The sequence below is a fragment of the Protopterus annectens genome, chromosome 12.part0 (genome assembly GCF_019279795.1).
Source record: "Protopterus annectens isolate FY-2018-M chromosome 12.part0, PAN1.0, whole genome shotgun sequence".
Taxonomy (NCBI): domain Eukaryota; kingdom Metazoa; phylum Chordata; order Ceratodontiformes; family Protopteridae; genus Protopterus; species Protopterus annectens.
The window spans coordinates 591102018-591123973 of record NC_056746.1 but is presented as its reverse complement, the minus strand read 5'-3'; the positions used below and the strand labels follow the sequence as shown (position 1 = coordinate 591123973).

Below are 21956 nucleotides of genomic sequence, written 5' to 3'. Positions count from 1 at the left end.
TTTGAGAACTGTGATGGTATCACTGAGTATTCAAGAGCTCCTTTGTAATTTTGAATGTTGTCTCTATGAATCACTATAACAGTGCTGTTCATTAATTGCAGGGAATTAACTGCAGGCAGATGGCTGCCCAGCTAATCTGACTCCCAACAGTTCTGCAAGTGTCTCTGCTTGGGATGGCACTTCAGTGCAGACAAGAATCCCTGCATTCCAAAATCTATTCCATTTTGCTATAAGCTTATGATCTATTTCAGTGACAAAATTTACAGTTGCTCAGTCCTGGAGCTTTTTTGAAGAGAATTCTGAAAGAAATTGTCTTATTTGGGAACTTTTGCTTATCTTGTGTTCCTTTGCTGGTGAAAGATTTTTTGGGGGAAACTTGTTCAAAGTTTTCTGGGGCATGGTTTATGATGGTGTGAAAAGCATTTGCAACTTTAGGCACCAGTTTCAGAATAAGGATGTAAATTAAGATCCATTTTTGTTTGGGGATAATCTCACCAGGATAATCCCACTTTATAGTAGACAACAGAATTTTTGCATATTTTGTTCTAAGACTTGCAGACGTAGAGAAACCATTTGATATGAAGTGTCTGCCTTCGATAAGAGGACTATGTGCTGCAGGCATGAACACTGCTTAGTACCTGGAAGTCTTCAAACTGTTCTGTCTTCCAAACTCCCATCATGCTTCTGTGCTACCATCTCTGCAGTTCTTCCTTGCTGCAGTATCTTTTGAGTCACAGAAGGAAGAGGTTTGTCACAGGCTCTCTGTAGTATTACCTTAAATATGTTTTTTTTTTCTTTGTTGCACCTTTGCTCCCTGAAGTCCCAGGTAATATTTTTTCTTTTACTTTTCTCTCTGCGTCCAGTCGGGCATTCCCGGTCATCAAATGTAAATAAATAAATGATCTCCAGTCATTATGTGGCATGCAAGTGTGTGACCTGTATTACCACACTGACATCATACCAAAGCTCTTCTGGCTCTGAAAATATCTCTGAACAGTGTCTGTTCCTTCCCACTGTCTGTATTGTCTAATCGAGGAAAACACTTGGAGTGACTAGTTTGCTGTGGATTTAGCCAGACAATTTGTAAGAGCTGCTGAATCAGTATTTATCTTAAGAAGGCTTTGTCAGCAGAGGAGGACTAGAGAGATTTCTTACTGGGTAATGGTCTGTCCTGCCACTCACAAGTTACTGGTGAAACAACTCAAGGGATCGTTGAAAAAGGCTTTCATGTCTACATCAAAGCCAGCTGTCCAGACTGGCACTCCTCTCAACTCTGTCACTGATGCTAATGATCATCCCATCTCCCCCTTTGGCACTACCTTATAGGCTCATAAGTTGGTACTAGGCTATCTGCCCTAGGGCCTATACAAGCCTAGCCATAACAATTCCCTGGGTATTTCTTCCCACAATATTTACTTCCTGGATCTCTGTCTAGCAGGGTGACTGACGTGATCCCCGGGTAAATTTCTTGTCTCCCATCCAGTCGTCAAGGTTCCTTTTTGAAGAGGGCCAAGGAGGCGCTCTGCTTGACATGTATGGGCAATATATTCGAGTATGGGGAGTCTCTGGGTCAGGAACCTTTAACATAAGGTACATGTTCTGTACCTCAATGATTGTCACTGTTACCAGCTGTAATCTCTGCCATATTGTATGAATGCTATATGCATGATTTGTTAGCTCTCTCTCGCTCATGTATTGTTTTGTGTTATTTATGGAGCTTTTCTTCCCGGGCCTCTGCTGAAAATGGACCTGTGTCCAGTCGGACTTTCCTGGTAAACAAATGTAAAATAAATAAAATAAGAGACTGTGAACATTGTCATAGATTTGGAGTCCATGGACATTGTTCAGATGATTTCCCTTGTGGTGTTTTCTCCACACCAGGCAGAGTTGCAACATACCCAAAAATGGCTTTGTCCCTGCCTTCCCCACCAATGAATTGGACTGTTTAAAATTAAAAAAAATAATACCAAGTAACTGGATGATTTGAAAAAAAAGGCAGAGACCATTTGGGAGGTTATATATAAAGCCCTAGTCATGGTCTCCCAACTTCTCTAATAAGCAGTGTGGGAGTTTTGTAAATCCTTCTTTTCTTCCAGATGTCTCCCCACTGCAGTCATTGTTATGTGCTGGCACATAGAACCACATCACCTCTGCTGTGACTGCCAATGCTCAGGTCTACATTCTTAGCAAGCATTTTGCGGATAGCATCACTTTTTGCATAAGTGAACTTGCATTCTGTGCATTTTCTGGCACTATCCTAGTGTATGGGTCCTTATATGTAAGGCCAGTCCCCAGCATCTGTTTACCTAGCCTATAGTTGTAAATTGCAAATGCACACACGGGACCTACTGCATACATACATACATACATACATACATACATAACAGTAAAAAAACACATTTGTAACTACATGGCAATGTATTGTACAGGTTATTAACTAAACCCCAGTCAGTAAATAGTTAAAAAAAGAGAGAGAGAGAGAGAGAGAGAGAGAGAGAGAGAACCTGCAAACTACATCTACAATATATTAAACAGTTCCCTCAGCAAAACAGCTACTCTGTAAAACAAATATAGATTGAAATCTGTGGTTAATTTAAAGAAAAAAGCAACCTCAAACTGTTAAAAAAATTCAGTTAAAAACTGAAGGAGAAAAAATGTTGGTTTTATTTTTAATGTTAAGCTCACAGAAACCCAGTACTGTTACATTTCCAAACAGTCTAGAGTTAACCTTAATTGCATAGCTGCTGTACATCATAACTACCCAGTAACAAAATAAATAACCTTAAATAAATTTTAAAAAGTTCCAAGGTAAGCTGTAGGTTTAACATGGGAAATCATTCACAAGATATGACATTCATAAAAACGTATACATGTTATGGCTAGTCCTGTTTGTCAGCTTTGTGGCAAAGAGGGGCAATGGTCTGACTCATGATCAGCTTGTGACTCTGGTCGGAAAAAATATCTGAAGGTGAGAGTGAAAAGCCAACATCAGATTACTTATCCTTAAGGGAGGTTATAGTTTGGCCCACTGCAGTGTTGGCAACTATTAGAGAAAGATGTGGACTGCATGCAGTCTGTGCTGGGTTCTGCCAAGCTGTTTTCACACAAGAGTGTTTGTGAAGTTTGTTCACGAAAGTGCACTCTCAGTGGAAGACATAGGGGGACCTTGAATCTGTTAGTGAGCCTGTTGACTGCTATGGAGAGGGCTTAAAGCCAGAAAACAATATTTTTCATGGTTGCATGAATATTAAAAATGCTTTAGCAGACTCTTACCCCACTGACGGGTAATGAGTGGATGTAGCACAGCACACAAGGGGACCAGAAAAAGGATGAAAAAAAGTTAAGCAATAATCTGTAGGAGACTTGCGCAATTACTGCATCCCAATGAACTGAACAGAGAACAGTAATTCAAACTGGATAGAAAGAAAGAAGGGAAAAAAAACATTGGGGAAGAATCAAGAAATCTGAATATCTGACATCTGGTTATGGGATAAATATGTCCTAATGCAGGATTAGGGAACTGTTTTTGAACTCCTGACTTCACTGCTTGTAACAAAAAGTTATTTCAAAGCCTACAGTGTAGGATATTTAATTTATCATTAATCCATCTACCATCATGCTCATATGTAAATGTAAAATATAAAGTGTGTGTGTGTGTGTACATTCTGCATATGCACATTTTAGTTGACTGGTAGGTATATCAAATAGGAGCATAATTTTTGTGACAGACTGCAGAATAGCAGTAATGTGAAATTTCTGCTTTCCTCCACTATTGCCTAAACTCAGAGTTGAATTGTGGGGCTTTGAGAGACATGGTCCGTCTTGTGGGATGGTACATGGGAGACCTCACCACTTGCAAATACATTGTTTTTGAAGTTTTATATTGAATTTGACAGCAGCCGTGCATGCCATTTAAAATGTACAGATGGACCAGAATTCACTAACTATTACAATATATATGCACGTATATGTACCTTTGTGTGTGTGTGTGTGTGTGGCTCAACTTTTAGTAGGTCTAAAGTAACTTTAAGACCTACATCCAGTTGATATGCCACTGAACTCCCTCACTCGCCACCTGCATGGACTCTGTTTACTGGGGATCATCAAGTTTAGCAGCAAGGAAATCTCCCATGCACTTTAGAATAGTTATAAATCTAACTAAAATGGCAGCACTCTCCAGAAGAAGAAAGGGACTTCCGTTATTCAAGAAATTAAGCAAAACGTATTTGATCTGACACGGAGTCCCCTTTCTGCTCTCTCAAGTAGATGCTGCTTATTGTGGAACAGCAAATTTAACCTGCAAGGAAACCTCCTATACATTTTAAATAATTACAGACCTAAGTAAAAAGATACGGCTGTCCAAAAAAGGATGCCTTTCTTCATTTGAGATCTACTTCAATATGTTCTTGCGTCGTCTGATCTGCCACTGAACCCCCTCTCCACCACCACTGACACCTAACAGATGCTGCTTACTGGGAAACTGCAACTTAGCTTGCAAGGAAGCCTTTTATGCAGTTTTATTTTTTGATCTGATTTTCCCCTGACCATCCGGTGTCACATTAGCACAGCAGACAACATTGCCTCCTCACAGCAAGAGGTTCCCTGATTTGTTTCTCCACTGGGGTGCCTTCTGTATAGAGTCTGCATGTCCTCCCTCTGTTCTCATGGGTTTCCTCCAGGTGCTCTGGTTTCCTCCCACATTCCAAAGATATGTGCAGTAGGTGGATTGGGTACTCTAAATTGGCCATAGGTGTATGCGTTTCTGGTGTCGAAGAACTGTGGTAGGATTAGCCACCCCGGTGGTGTGAACCTTGGCTCTAGATGATTGCCAGTGTTGAAGTGACACCCCAACCCCGATTGCAAAATGGAAAAAAGGGGTTGTGGATGGATGGATGGATGGATGGATTGAGCCACATTCACCATCATTTTCCTGAGTGTTACAGCTGGGGTGAGAGTCCTACAATCTGTTCCTTTTAGAGAGGGGTAACCAAATCAGGAGTAGTACCATTATCAATTTGGTATCTAGGTTTCCTCTCTTTAGGGTCCTACCTCCTGTGCATGTAGTGTGTGGTCTTCTAAGAAGATACCTAAAACTTTCATAAGCTGCTTTACCCCTTCCTCTTATCCACAATCCTACGCTATAAAGGACTCATCTCCAAATTCCTGTTGCTATGCATACGTTTTGCTGGTGAAAGATTTTTTGGGGAAACTTGTTCAAAGTTTTCTGGGGCATGGTTTATGATGGTGTGAAAAACATTTGCAACTTTAGGCACCAGTTTCAGTATAAGGATTTAAATTAAGAGCCATTTTTGTTTGGGGATAATCTCACCAGGATAATCCCACCTTATAGTAGACGACAAAATTTTTGCATATATTGTTTAAGACTTGCAGACATAGAGAAACAACTCATTTGATATGAAGTTGTCTACCGTTGATAAGAGGACTATGTGCTGCAGGCATTGAAGTCTTCAAACTGTTCTGTCTTCCAAATTCCCATCATGCTTCTTTGCTACCATCTCTGCAGCTCTTACTTGCTGCAGTATCTGTTGAGTCACACAAGGAAGATGTTTGCCACAGGCTCTCTGTAGTATTACCTTAAAAAATACGTTTTTTTTTTGTTTGGCACCTTTGCTCCCTGAAGTCCCAGGTAATATATTTTTTTTTACTTTTCTCTCTCTTTTTTTTTTTTTTTTTTGTAGTTTTTCCCACCATGATCTCCATTCATTATGTGACATGCAAGTGTGTGACCTGTATTACCACACTGATATCATACCAAAGCTCTTCTTGCTCTGAAAATTTCTCTGAACAGTGTCTGTTCCTTCCTACTGTCTGTATTGTCTAATCGATGAAAACACTTGGAGTGACTAGTTTGCTGTGGATTTAACCAGACAATTTGTAAGAGCTGCTGAATCAGTGTTTATCTTAAGAAGGCTTCGTCAGCAGAGGAGGACTAGAAAAATTTCTTATTGGATAATGGCCTGTCCTGCTACTTCTAGTTTTTGTTTAGAATTTTGTGACAGTTTATCTTAATGTTTTTCCATCAGTTTCCTAGACTTACTTCATATTTCTTTTGTAGTGCTTTTCTAAAGATTAGTATTTTTCTGGTGTTCCATTTCAATTATTCAAGTCCTCTGTTTTATCAGGTTTTATATTTTCTCTTCAAAGCCACAGTCTTAAAGCAGTTGTTTCTTTTCATTTGTGAATGTAGGCATAAAGTAACCTTTTTATGGGGTTGTACTATTAATAGCTGTTACTTTTCTAATCACACAGTAGATCCTGAGCCCCCCCCCCCCCCCACACACACACTTTGTGAACAGCCACTACCAGTTGCTGCTCAATCATTCTTGCCCATCCCCTCTGGAAGAATTCTTTCACTCAAGGTCTTATTATTTCATGAGACTTCTGCTTGGTATGTAAAGCCACGGACTGATCCAGTTTAGTTTGTAAGCTTGCACTGTGAACATGCAAAAGCAGAGCCAACACAAGCTACAGTACCATACTGTTTGCAATTAAAATAACCTTCTGTTTCTCTATTGTTATGTTATTATCTAACAACAAAAACTGAAATAAATTAATACTCATAAAGGTCACTACCTCATAATATTGAAAAACAACATGAAGTCCCTAGGCAAAAGAAAATGACAGTACAAAGTAATGGCAACATATGTTTGACAACAGAGCCTTTTTACCTGACTTCAGAGACAGAAGCAATATAATGCATTGCGTGGGATAATTTTATTTTGTCTTGCTGCCTAGTAAACCATTAAGGGTGCAGTAATTGAAATTTCAATCTAATTTTCTTTTTCTTTAAAGAAAGCGAATTGGTCAGGACCCATCTATACCAATTCAAATTTTGCCTGGAGGAGATGATGATCCACTGAATTTGCAGAGTAGAACACCCATCAGTGTACAGACACAGAGATTTCATCACATCTTGCACATTGCAATGTCGACTGGAGAGCACGAAAAAGTAACTCAGGTATGTATAAGGAACTGAATACCAGCTCTTGGTAATGTTTTTTTTTTTTATAGATCCTGTATCTAATCCTTTTTTTAAATTTTATTTCAAGCATTTCTGATTTCTGTTTTACTTCATATGTTTTACTGTGTACCAAAGCATGTTTACTATTGTATGATTCTGTGCTTTTTTATCAGGGATTGTTTGATAATTTTCTTAATATGAAGCTGAAGGACCCAAATTTCAGTCATGTCTGCCTAGCTTTGGACTGGTTGGAATTCACGGACATACTGAATGAAGTCATAATGCATGGTCAGAATTTTCAGCTGATGAGGTATCTTCCTTTCCTTCCTGTAACGTTTCACATGGTGTTTGCTGCATCCAGTGTCTCTAGGATAGCGTACCCCAACAGTCATTATGAGGTAAGCATTAGTGCTGCATTTTTCACCTATATATTTTCCAATGCTTCTGTGGTCTGCTTGATATCAGAACTGTAGTACTTTGGAGATCATTGCTGATCAATGATAGTTAAGAGATTGGCCAGCTTCATCATACAGAGGAATGGACCCCTACCTGCAGCCACGGTGACCCAAATAGATTAGTGGCTGCAGATTAGAGGAGCTTTAGGAATAGGATAGAGATGCACCTCCAGTATCTGCTTGTCCATCTTGGGAGCAGGGAGGTGTAGTGGTCTCTGACTAGCTATAACTTGGTGGAGACCAGGTGACATAGCTAGCAGCAGGGCTTAAGTAATGCTGTAGCTAGTGGATTGTTTGCTTTCCTCCTATACCATGTCAGTCGCATTATTTTATTGATACCCCAACACTGCATACTGTCAGTTTGATATTCCTGTCCCAAATATGGCTTCCAGAAATCAAAACAGTATTTCATTCAAAGCCTCAGTAGTACATTAAATAACATGAAGATGATATATTCATCTCTAGAATATGCACATTTGGCATTGCTCCCCAGTATCCTTTTGACACTTATCACTGTGGGCTGTCACACTGCAAAGCGTGATTTGAATTTGAGGTGATTATAAAAGATGTTTTTCTAAATGTTTTCTCTTTAGCTATGCTGTTGCAACATTTGTAATTCTTTTATTCTCTCCACCGTATTGTATAGTTTTGTAATTTTCTTTTTCACTGAGCTGTAGCTAATACTTATCTGCTGTCTGTACAAGCTGCTTTAGGTTATGCCTGAGAGTTCATTTCTTATTTAGCACCACATGCCAGTTCTAGCACTGGCATTGACCATATTGTCTTGTCCAGGTGTGAAGCTGTGATGCAGACTATTGCTGATCAGAATTGTCCAAACACTGTTCAGACAACTCACTAGTTCATTGGTTGACACTCCTCTCCCAACAACATTTTTTCTGCTGCTTGTCATCTAACCAGTTGCCACCATTTCCACTGTCAGAGTGATAAAGTGCTGACTACATCTCTTCAGGTCAGAGTTCAAATGGTAATACAGGCACTGGCATACAGAAAGGGAAGAGTGACAAAAATAAGCCTGCTGACCTCTCTTCAGGGGGAAGGTGTGGTGTCCATGCCTTGGGATGCACTCTGGTGGGATTTTCCTGGTAAAGACTACAGAAGGTTGCATGACTGCCCTAACTGACAAGGAGGCAGGGATGTTGCTGTCTATGATCATTCACAGAAATGTGTGACAGCCCTTCACTGATCCCCATTTCAAAAGTTCCATGGAAGGGATCCTGGACATACTTCGGTTAAAATTTGTAACATACCTCCCTGCCACCAGGTCTACCACAGATGCAGTACCACTCTTGTTGCGTGACTGTTGCATGTATAAGATGGGAATTAATGGTCTGAAGGAATCTCGCCCACAAGGGGATGAATTACGTATACTGCAGTCTGGCTGGGTGCTTTGATAGTGAATGGGGTGAATTTGGAAGGGCAAAAGAACAAAAATGTTAGCCAGTTTCTTGTATTTTTCACTTTCTTGTATTCTGTTACAATATTTTTCTGTCAGCCTCTTGTAATATTTTGCCGTAGCCTGCAAAGGCTTTACTGAAATACACATGCTGTATATCTTCCAGGTTGTCCTTGTAATCCATGATAAGGACTAGGTCATAAAACTGGATCTTACAATAAATTTGCATAATGGCAGGAAACAGCACACTTATCTAATGTCCTTTTAAGTGTCCTCTTACTCTTCCTTCTCTTCCCCTTCACCCGTACCTTTCCATTACCATTTTTTCCACCTGTCCTTTACCCTGTTGAATGCCTCTGTGGATTCCCTCTCCTCTGCACATTCTGGATTCATGGTTCTACAGTCTTTTCTGCAAAAATAATCTTTTGAAGATCAAGGAGGGAGTTATATCATACAAACTTGTTGTCTGTGTCCACTCCTCCTCCTTTCATCTTGTTTAGATTGACTCTCTCACATCTACCGGACACGATCTTTTACACCAGTGTCGTGTTCTCTGTGTTTCATTTTGTCACACGTGAAAAGAGCTATAACTGCTGTAGTCTCTGATCATATTTCTTCCTCCCTGCATCCCACAGATCTTCGCTTTCCTTTGGATTTCTTCCAGTAGTCTGTACTTTCCATTTTATGGGCTCTGAACTGCTACAGTACTATGTGTGGTCTGACCAAGAATCTGTGAAGAAGCATTTTGTTTTTGCTTCTGATACTCTTTTGAGGATATACCTCAGTATTCTGTTTGCTGCTCTTGCCAATGGCCCTCTTTTTCTACGTTCAGTGGTTCAGCCCAGATCATCATCCCAGATCCTTTTCCTGTTCCTTCATTATCATTGCCACTCCTCCCAGCTGATGGTTCAAACCGTAACTGTCATTGACTGTGAGCAGTACTTTGCATTTGTTTGCTGATTTAGTTTGAACATCAGCTGACTTCTCTCCCCACTTATCCAGCCTTTCTAGATCTTTCTCTAGACTCTTCCACCATCCTCTACTACATGCCATCAGTAGAGAGAGAGAGAAAGAGAGAGAGCGACATTGTTCTTGTTCCCTTAGATTTGTCTGAGATCTACATAATGGTGAGTACTGCATTCAGGACAAGAACCCTGTGGTACACTGCCCTGTGTCCTACCATTCAGCCATACAGCCATTTATTTCCTCAGTCTTACTCTTAACTACCCACCCTCTCCAGTTTTTCAATTAAGCTTCCTATGTGGGGCAGTCAAAGGTCTTGATGAAGTCCAGGTAAGACTACAGCACCTATGTTTGATTCTATACTGTTGCCCATCACCAAGACACTTGATAAGGAAAGGCTATTTTGCTGAAGTGTTCTATCATAGAAACGGAAAATGATACTTTCTGCTTAATTTTTGTCTCTTGTGCATGTCAGATGTTAGCCTTGCCTTTGCTTTCTTGACCCATTTATCCTACCTTGGACAAAAACAATTACAGGTGTCTGTCATTCAGTCCTCCTTCAGGGCTTTTATAGTCTTAACTTTCCCATTCCATAACAGCCTTGATAAGGAACTGACCAATAATGCTGGCCTTTGGACTACATATTACTTTACATGCCTTAACCTTAGTTATGAAGTGCCACTCTGCTTGGTGGGAATATGTCCTGGTCCTCCTTAATGTTTTTGCTATGATTACATTCCTTTTTCTCTGTCATAATTGCAGTGGTTTGAGCCCCCCCCCCCAAAAAAAAAAAATGCAGGAACAAGTGAGCTGATTATGGCTACACAATCCCACCTTCTCTATCTGTGTCCTCTACTGCTATTGTTGCTTTTTGACTCAATATGGTTTGTGTCACAGTCAGCACTGTTACCATTTTACACCATGGAGCTGGCACTGAAACCGAACATGCTTCTCTCTAAATAGAAAAATAAATGAACTGCAACATGCCAAATTTATGAAGCCCAATTTTATTTTTATTGTATTGAAGCATGCTGTTTTATGATGCTATGAGTATAAAGCAGTCAGAAACAAATTGAAGCCAATATTTGATACAAAACAGAAAATGTTAGTGATATCAGAACTGATTAATAGTAGTATTGTACAGAGAAAAATTATGTAACTTTGGACTAATCATTGTATATTATGCTGTGTATGTGATAAAGTGGTATTTATGATGAAGCTTAAAAAATGATTGTTTTCAGGAGTACTTCTGAGATGGCTACACATTTTAATTTCAATTCTGAGTGCAAACATACTGAGAAAAAAGGGGGGCATTGAAACAGTTGATGTGAAGTTGTTCAATCTCGCCATTCATTCTTTACTGATGGATTCTGAGCCGATTCATCGGCTCTGGTATGGCCGTATGCAAAGTTCGAGGTCTTCCATTAGCTCGAGGCCAAGCCCCTATCCCATGATGCACTGTGAATTACCTCAGATCTAGTTTGCCACGGCATCGGATTGGAGGTTCCAGTGCAAGCTTTGGCCAGTACTATTTTCAAAACTTATATATTAGCAGTTATTTCTATAAAATTGTTGCTAAATTTTCCTAAATAGTTTGATAGCTAGGTAGTTCGCTTTATAGCTTCCTAAAAGCTCCCCTTTCCTTCTTTTTTGGCCTAGTCTTTTTCTGCTGTAGTTTTTAGTATATCGGCAGAGATATATATATATATATATATATATATATATATATATATATAGATAGATGGATACATATATATATATATATATATATATATATATATATATATATATATATATATAGTTATATATGTATAGATATATATAGATATGTTTAGCTTTTCCTATTGTTGGCCTTCAGTATATTGGCCTTAGTTTAGTGAATAGTAGTTAACTTTCAAGGCTCGTTTTTCTGTTAGTTCAGAACCTAGTGGTTTACTAATATGGTGTGATATTTTTCTTAGGCTCCTTTGTGTGTGTGTGTGCGCTATTAGTGCCTAGGGATTTGCTGAGTAGTTTACTATATATATTTGTGTTACATTTTTCTTGGGCTCCTTGCGTGTGTGTTGTTTGAGCCTAGGGTATTATGGATTATCTGTTCTGTGTTTTTCCTTAGTAGCAGAATGGCAGATGACAAAGATAAACACCCAAAGTCTGTGTTTAAAAAGTGTCCAGACTGCGGTCAAAAAATGTCTGTTACTGATGGACATGTAACTTGTGTTTACTGCTTAGGAGCTGTCCACTTACAGGAGTCTTGTGCCGTTTGCCATTCCTTTTCTTCGAGAGTGTTACTAGAGAGGAAAAGAAAATTGGTAGACAGCATTCCTTTCAAGAGGGTTTGAGTGACCAGGATGTAGCCAGCAAGTCTTCCAAGTCCTCTAGATCTTCTGGGGAATCTAAGGACTCTAAGCAGTCTAAGAAATCTAAAAAGTTGGAGGATTCTACAACATCGGCTCCACAGACCTCGGAGCTGACTGTCTTTTCTTTTTGGAGCCGGCCCACAGCCTTGGAGTCGGTATCCGAAAGGCCTCTATCTCCATTGCTTTAGTCAGCACCGTCTGTGCATTCTTCTAGGTCTTCTGTCAGCCAGTCGGATTTAGATCTGTATCGATTTGTGCAGAAGCTTTTACAGGCACCAGGCCTTGCTAAATTGTCGTCTCCGACCCAAGCGGCTTTGAGCCGAAGACCACTACTTCTCCTCTGAGCCGTACCAGTCCTTCGGAGCCAGAGGAAGCAGACCTGCTGATCGTGGAGCCTTTGGAGCCGAGACCTGCTCCAGTGTCCTCAGCTCCATCCACTCTGGCGTCCTCGGTGCTGACCAGGGACTCTAGGAGCCGACACTCTCCAGTCAGATCTGGGGAGGATAGTCGGACTGACTTGTCAGTGCTGACTCTTCCTCTCAGGGCTTTGGCTCGAATGAGCTCGGCTCCTACCTCCGGCTCTGATCCCACAGCCTTGGTGCAACTCCTTCGTATCGGAGCCATGGTGCCTTCGAGGCCATGAGGAGAGCCTTGTCCCCCAAGACATCCTTGACTTCAGGTCTTGCTTCCTCATCCCCCTGTGTCTGCTTCTGCTTCCATCGTCCAGGCTAGGCGTAGAGACCCAGAGCCTCAGGTAGCCCCACAGGGTGCCCCCTGCTCTTCCGAGACCTCCCCAGAGGTTCCCACTGAGAAGGTTCCCAAGAAGAGATTGTGCAAGAGGAGACACTTGGAACTCCCCACAGTAGTCTTTAACATCTGACACTGACTTGGATGATTCAGAAGGCTCCCCGTGGTCCCCCTCTGAGAATATCTCTTTTGCTGAGATACTCTAGATCCTTGGGCAGAGGGGTGATTGGCAGTCCAAAAGCCCTACTGAGGATGAGTTAGTTCTCCTGAAGGCTTTCAGGTCTCAACCCTCCACCTCTTTGGTGTCTCCGCCCTTCGATGAGCTCATGCAGTTGTTCTCTCGGTGGGCGTGGGAGTCACGGGAGTCCATGGAGCCTGTTCCTATGAGGCCTAATAAGTTTATATCCGCTCCACCAGATAAAACCTTCTTGTCCAGAGGAGTCCCTGTTGATGCCATGGTGGTGGCGGCCACCAAAAAGGAAATGTCTGAGACTTCCTCATCTATTCATCCTCCTAATAGAGTCTAGGATCATGGATAGGTATGGGAAACGCATGTTCAGTTCAGTGACTTTTACTCTTCGCTCACTGAACTACTTAACCCATTTCACTAGGTTGCAAAGAGATCTCCTTAAGGAGTTGAGAGATACTCTTTAGGGTACTGTACCTGCAGGGGCCTCTGACAAAGTTGCTGCCCAGCTTGCTACCCTAAATTCTATTGTCAACTCATCCATGCGTCTCATATTATATGCAGCTGATGGAACGAGTAGGGTAGCGGGTACAGGAATCGCTCAATGAAGACATTCCTGGATGCGCTTGTGTTCCTTTGCAGAGCCCTTTAAGTCTTCCTTTGTAAACATCCCTTTTGATGGCTCATCCCTTTTTGGCCCTAAAGTGAAGGAAACTTTGACCAGGTGTGAACAGGAGGGAAAGACTCTGTCTGCCATCGGAGTCTGTTTTTCCACTCCTACTCGGCCTTATCCCAAAGGCCAAAGGGGAGGAAAAATGTGGTTCCAGAAAGCCCAAGGAGCCTTTCAGGACACATGTGGGTGATCCCCCCCCTCTAGGGGCAGAGGAGGGGGTAATAGTGGAAGACACCGACCTTGCGGCAGAGGGGGTCCGTAACATCAGGGTGACTGATCACTTCTCTGGTCAATCCTACCAGCGCTCCTGAAAGGAGGCCCGACTATCCCACTCTGGAGGCAGTTTGAGGTCGCTTATCTTTGTATCCAGACGCCTGGCAAGAAATAGAAGACAGCTGGGTACAAAATATCATTTCCAGAGGGTACTTCATACCATTCGCCACCCCCCCCCATCCATAAGGAGAATCCCGGACGTTCCACCCAGTTACAGGGAACAAGCAACCATAGAGGTCCACAACAACCTATGTGGTGTATTTGCTTGTAGATGAAGGTAAAGTTTACAATGATGTATGTGTGTGTGTGTGTGTGTGTGTGTGTGTGTGTGTGTGTGTGTGTGTGTATATATATATATATATATATATATATATATATATATATATATATATATATATATATATATTAAATATAATATTGCTACCTTTTTGGGAGCTCCTGACATTGGGGGAAAGAAAAACTAAAGAAAATGGTGTCGGCTGCATGTTTTATACCCCTTTTCATTCTTATTGCATACCTTGCCTAGGCCCTGATCACGACGTCACTTCTTGTCGATTTAGTGCTAGATTTAATAGACGTACTATTAAAAGACGATTTGATTTCGCACAACACTTTTTTGGTAGAAAATTTAACTATAACATGCCGTCGGAGCTACCGGCGTACACAAAAAGCGCAGGGACAAGGACAGACAGCCCAGGCCTAAACCCGATTCCGAGGCCTCGGTTGATCCGGTCTCCAGTTCTCCGGTTATCAGTGAGGCTCCGACGCAGCCTCTGACTACCGCAGTTCTGGAACCCGTGACCGCTACAGATATTATGAAGGAATGCACTAGGCCGACGCAGCCTTTTACTTCAGGCCCTACCGACGATTTACCTTCCAAGGACGTCGGTACTTCTGAAACGCCATTGGTTTCTGAAGGCGTTTTCAGACCGACGACTCTTACAGTCAAAACGTTTTCCAAGTCGAAGACTCCTTCTAAATCGAAAAAGGCTTCACTTCAGTCTCCTGTTCAAGGCCCTATGCCTAAGAAACAGATGCTCAAAATGGCTGAAGATTTGATTTCTCTTATCAGGTCTTCACAGCCTCCTCCTGACAAAAGGCCTAGACAAGAGGAAGATTCTGCTTCCTCTGAACAACTGTCTATTTCTTCGGATTCCTCTGAGGACCAAGACTATTCCTTCTCTCCTTATGAAGATTCTGATGCTGACGAATCTATTCCCTCAGCTTCCCCTCCAGAAGATTACTCTTTTGGGGAAACTTTACACACTATGAGGGAACATTTTCACTGGGAAGGTCAGGATTACTCTGATTCCAAGAAAAGGCTGAGAGAGTTTCTTTTACTCCCCCAACACAGACCTCTAGCCATCCCTCCTGTTTTGGACATTGTGGATGATGTCTACTTAGAATCCAGTTTCAACCCTGACTCTCTACCTCCTGCCCCGGCCAAGCCTGACAGATACTACAGAGTACCTGATTCCCACAAATTCTTTTACAAAAGCCCAGTAGCTGACCCAGAGACTATCTCCCAGGGTCCCAAGGGGGCTAAGGCTTCCATGGGTAAAAATCCAATATCTTCTGAAAGGGATTCAAGAGCACTAGACAGATGGGGGAAAAAGGTTTACACCTCAGCCACTTTAGCTATGAGAGCACTAAACTGTCAATTTCATATGCTTAAGTATCAGCAATTTCTGATCTCTCAGTTAAAACAAAAGATAACCACCTTACCTCAACAATCTGAAATGAAAGAAGTACAGGATTTGTTGCACACCACCGAGCAGGTGGGCAAACATATACCTTACAATGTGGGTTTGATTTTTTAGAGGCCTCCTGCAGAGCAGCTATCACTGGATCAGTTATACGTAGGCATGCCTGGTTAAAAGAACAAAGTCTGCCTGATCATGTTAAAGCAAAACTATTAGATGCTCCCTTACAGCAGGATGTTCTTTTTGGTGTTAAAGCAGAAGAAGTTTTAAAGAAAATGGAAGATAAGGCGAAATCAATGCAGACAGTCAAATATTTTCTACAAGTACAACCCCCTCGCTTCAGCAGAAACTGGCCAACAAAAAATGGTCCTTTCCAGCCACTGACAGGCCTCAGAGGGGTAAATACAGGTGCCCAAGGGGCAGAGGACAACCACAAGCTCAGTATAAGCCTCGCCAATGGGGCACTCCAACCCAGAAGGGAGGAGAAGACAGGTCTCAACTCACCAGAAGGCAAACTCAATGACTTGCACCTCAGCTGGCCAAACAAACCTCTTTTGTCAGCCCCCTTGGGGGGAAAACTAGCACTATTTGTAGACAACTGGCACATGGTCACAAAGGACAAATGGGTCCTAGACATAATTTTACGAGGATACACATTCCACTTTCACACCTTGCCAATAAAAAAAGGAATTCCAAACCTGCCACAAAATCAAAGGGCAGAGGCTCAAAAACAAATTACAGCTCTCATGGCCATGAGAGCCATTCAAAGGGTACCAACTCAAGAGCAAGGCCAAGGATTTTACTCAAGACTCTTCCTAGTACCCAGGAAAGAAAATACTTGGAGACCAATTCTGGACCTTTCAATTCTAAACACTTACAAGTTCCCAAATTCAAGATGCTAACACTACAGCAGCTACTTCCCATGTTGGGCAAGGAAGCATGGCTGGTAACATTGGACCTCAAGGAGGCATACCTGCATGTCCCTATCAGACAAAGCTGCAGAAGATACCTCCGTTTCATTGCAGGTTCAACCCATTAACAATTCTCTGCACTGCCCTTTGGCTTATCTACTGCGCCCAGAGTATTCACAAAATGCCTGGCACCAGTAATTGCATACTGCAGACAAAGAGGAATTCAAATATATCCATATCTGGACGACTGCCTCATCCAAGCGGAAAGAAAAGACATTCTCTTACAACATCTGGCTTTTGTGAAGCATCTACTAAATTGTCTAGGGTACACAGTAAACGAAAAGAAGTAAAAACTAGTACCCTCAAAAAATGACATTCCTGGGTGTCAGCTTGGACACAACGGCCCAGAAGGCTTATCTTACACCAGACAAGCAATTACAACTGACTAAATATTTCAAGATAATGGCAACAAAGACCCAATTAACTGCAAGAAAAATTCTCCAGGCTTTGGGCTTCATGGCATCTTGCATTCTGATAATACCATTTGCAAAACTGCATATGAGGAAATTACAGTGGTACCTAAAAAGCGTATGGTCTCAACACAGCCACAGCTTGGACAAAGTGATATCTCTCATTCCCTGCCTTCAACAGGAATTTCTATGGTGGGCACAGGCATGTCACCTCAACAAGGGTCAGCCTTTCATCTTGCCCCCACCCAGGCAAACTATCACAACAGATGCTTCGGACTATGCCTGGGGGGGCACACATGGCAGGGCAATGCATTCAAGGCCTATGGACTGCAGAACAAAGAAAACTGCACATAAACCAAAAAGAGATGCTAGCTGTACAGAAAGCTCTGACAGCCTTAAAGGATCTACTACAGCCAGGACAACTTGCAATAAAGACGGACAACACCACAGTAATGTGGTACATAAACAAACAAGGGGGCACACATTCCTACCCTCTTTGCAGGCAAGCAATAATCTTATGGAACACAGCTCTGGCCTACCAAGTCCAGTTACAGGCTCAATTCCTGCCAGGACAGAAAAACACATTGGCAGACGACCTAAGCAGAAACATCAAAGATCCCCACGAGTGGAAGCTAGACCCACAAATATTTACAATGATAACTCAAAGATGGGGTCTACCAAATGTAGACCTGTTTGCCAGTCCTCAGAACTATCAGCTGACAAAATTTTGTACAAGGACATTCCACCATCAACCTTGGAAAGTGGACGCTCTCTCCTTCAGTTGGAAAAACCTGACAGCATATGCCTTTCCTCCATTACCTCTTCTCACAAAGGTTCTTTTGAAGGTCAAAAAGGAGAAACCTCGACTGATTCTCATAGCCCCAGACTGGCCACGCCAGCACTGGTACCCGCTATTGAAGAATATGGCTCAGTCCACCATGGATATTGCCTCAAATTCCTCATTTACTCACGCCGCAAGACAAGCAGATTCTACACAGCCAGATCAAAACCTTAAACCTGGCTGCATGGCAAATCAATTAAGCATCCCACCAGCCCCTCTTTCACAAGCAGTACTGGATGTTATTCTAGAGGCCAGGAGGCCAAGCACCAGGAAGGTTTACTCGGACAAATGGAAAAGGTTTTGTGCTTGGAACCAAGCTAAAGGCCAAGACATAACTCAGCCTCATATGCCTCACATTCTGCAGTATTTAGCTGAGATGTTGCATAAAGGACTTTCCTTATCTATTAAAATCCATGCTTCAGCTATTTCAGCTCACTACGACACTAATCCACCTTTATTTTCCAATCCTCTTCTAAGGCAGTTCCTCAGAGGGGCAAAAAACATTAGACCACCTAGAAGAAGCCCCTACACCAACATGGGACCTCAACGTTGTTCTGGAAAAACTAACGCTACCTCCCTTTGAACCAGCTTTTTCTGCAGACCATCAGTTCCTATCCTGGAAGACTGCCCTGCTCCTGGCAATAACTTCTGCTAGGAGAGTCTCAGAATTACAGGCACTTATGGCAGTGAAACCTTTCCTCATTTTCCATCAAGACAGAGTTTCTCTACGAACTAATCCTTCCTTCATGCCTAAGGTGGTTTCCAGTGTAGCTTTAAATCAAGCCATCCACCTACCCACTTTCTTCCCCAATCCACAGAACAAAGGGAGAGACTCCTGCATTCCTTGGACATTCATAGGCAACTTCGTTACTACTTGGATAAAACTAAGGCTTTCAGAAAAACTGACCAGCGCTTTGTTTCCTATGCTACAGCTTCTCAAGGGAGGGCCATATCCAAGCAAACCATTTCTAAATGGATAGGCCATTGCATACGATTCTGCTATACCCATCATGGGAAACCAGTTCCTCCTACCATTAGATCCCACTCTACCAGGGCAACAGCTACCTCTACTGCCTTTCTCAGGGGGGTTCCTACCAAGGAAATTTTAGAAGCTGCAACTTGGAGTTCTGTACACACCTTCACCAAACACTACCACTTGCCTCTTCATTCTAAGTTCAGCGCAGGCTTCGCCACTGCAGTTCTGCAGGGCCTCCTTGCCTCCACTAACCCTCTATGATGCCTCCACCCTACCTTAGCTTTGGGACTCAACCAAAGTGTGATGACTGCAGCAGGGTAACGCGATGAACATAGTACAGTTTTGTACCTACCATAAATGTAGATGTTCGAGTATTCACCCTGCTGCAGTCCAGGTTACCCTCCCTCCAACCCCTGTGATCTACTGGCTAAATCTTTGCTATGCCTTTCTGATGTATTTGCTTATAGCTGGAGGGATTTTGTGTTTGTACAGTGTTCACACCTTTTGGTACTAATTTGGATCACCTTTTTGGGGGCACCTGACATCTGGGGCAAGAAAAACTGAAGAAAATGGCGTTGGTTGCAATATATGTACCCCTGGCGCACAGACGTCAGGGATGAGGTGACAGCAACCGACGTTGGACCAAGACTTTGGAAATCCGGCCGACTGCAGGACCGCCTGACGACAGGATAACCCAAGTGTGATGACTGCAGCAGGGTGAACACTCTAACATCTACATTTATGGTAGGTACAAAACTGTACTTTTTTACATTTCTATCTTCTACCTAAAGTAAAGCTGTTACCAGCTTATATCCAAGATGTGTTTGACTTTTTGAATAAGATCAAGACAGCTCAATGGGGGGAGAAAATGTATTGGATTACAATTGACGTCAGAAGTCTTTGTACTAAAATTAGTCACGAATTTGGGTTAGTAGCTGTAAGGTTCTTTTTGGGCCAAAGTCCATCTACAGAATTTATTGTAGAATTGTTAGATTTTTGTCTTAAATATATATTTTTTTTAATTTAGAGAGGTTTTGTATAGACAAAAAAGAGGAATAGCTATGGGGGTGGCATTTGCCCCCTCATATGCAAATCTCAGTATGGGTTTGTTCGAAAATGAGTACATATACAGGAGTGAATTTTTCCATAGATATGTCAAGCTCTATTATAGGTTTATAGACAATTTGATTTTTTTGTGTGAAGATGGTGAAAAAGAAGTAGAAGGGTTTGTTGATATGCTAGGAAATAACAGGTTTGGATTAGAATTTGATGGGTTAAAAGTTGGAAAAATGTGTCATTTTCAGATGTAAACCTTGATGGTAGCAATAATAAGGCTATTCAAACTAGAGTCCACAGAAAATTTGATAGTGGGTCACAATTTGTGAGGGCAGATAGTTGTCATCCCCCTCATACTATTCATTCTGTCCCCTTTGGGGAATTTATTCATATTTTTAGACTATGTAATAATGAATTAGATTATAAGAGGAAATGTGCAATACGGTCAATATGTTTAGAAGGAGAGTTCTTGATCAAGAAATATTAGAAGGATGTTGGAAGAAATTTTTAAAAGAATATATTGTCCAGCCTTTTGTGGATAGACGTATATAAAAATGTAGTGAACAATAAACCTCAACAACAAGAGGACATATATTTTATTGCGACATTTAGTACTACAATAAAAAAACTATTAATATATTATTGAGAGTATATTCTATGCTCAAATGATCCATTTGTGGAGAAATTGTGGGCTCCTATTATGTCGTTTAGGAGAGAGAGAAATCTTAGAGATTTGTTAGTGAAGGCCAAGATGGTAGCCACTACAATTTGATTACAACCGAATATAAAAGAACTAGGGACCATTGGTTGTAGAAAGTGTAAGGCTTGTAACTATATTGTTCAATATTTAAAAAAAATGGTTTATTGTTTGAGACTAAGAATAGTTTCTGTTGTGGCACTGAGGGCATTATTTATGCCTTAAAGTGCCCTTGTAATAAATTTTACATAGGTGAAACAAAAAGACCATTTAAAACCAGGTTATTAGAACATGTTAGGGATATAGTTAAAAATAGAAAGAAAGTACAATAGCAGGACACTTTAATAAATTTCATAATGGTTATACTGATGGTTTGAGGGGTACTGTCTTGGAACAAATTGATGTATATTGTGATGAAAGTGATTAAAAAAAACAAATTGCTTTTTAAAGAGTCTGTATATATTTTAAAGTTTGGTACCTTGTTCCCTAAGGGGTTAAATAATGAAATTAATTGGAGATTCTTTGTTTAATATTTTATTGAACTTGATTAATTGTTTAATTGTGTAATTGAAGGGTTTATATAGGCAGGTTATTTTTTGTGAATGTTATACTCCTTGAAGGCTTGTGGAGCCGAGATGTCAATGTGTGTTTTATAATAAGTTTCCTGTGGATTACTAGTTGGTGATTCTACTTTTATTCAACATTGGTACTTCAACATTGTGGTATTGCTGTATTTCTCAAATCCCCTCCTCTCACCCAATTTCAACATCATCATCCCCTTCTATTTTGCTTTATAATTTTCATTTGTATGGGACTCAACTGCATAGCTGTAAAGTTTCTGTTCAAATAAAGTAATCCTACTCCACCTTGTTCTGTAGAGAAAGTCAACTCATCCCATCCCACTTAACACTTGCTATCTTCTCCTCCCAAATCTCTTCAGCTCTTTATTAATTACTGTCCACAACTTCTCTGGTTTATAAAAGTATACTTGACCTGTTTGTAAAACTAAAGGAACTAAAAACATTTTAACTGGTTGTATCTTAATATCTGTGCCCACAATCAATAGCTTAAGAGTTTCTCACTTTTTGTATAATTTTTTTGTTTAATTTTCTCCTACATATCACTAGCTGCAGTAACAGAGTCCTTTTTAATCCATGCTTCTAAATACTTTATCTTATGTCCCCATAAAATGTTGTAGTCCACAGATGAAGGTGTAACTCTTTCCCCTCAGCGTAGTATGGCACACCTGTC

The 21956-nt window shown here is 41.2% G+C and overlaps 1 protein-coding gene across 1 annotated transcript in view; it reads left to right on the top strand.

Moving 5' to 3' along the window:
* Positions 1 to 21956, top strand: part of CHTF18 (chromosome transmission fidelity factor 18) — a 927562-nt gene that overhangs the window by 299415 nt on the left and 606191 nt on the right. Inside the window, exons 14-15 of the mRNA XM_044088940.1 lie at positions 6814 to 6979; positions 7156 to 7380. Of these exons, the coding sequence (XP_043944875.1) occupies positions 6814 to 6979; positions 7156 to 7380 (391 nt within the window). The remainder of the gene's footprint in view (positions 1 to 6813; positions 6980 to 7155; positions 7381 to 21956) is intronic.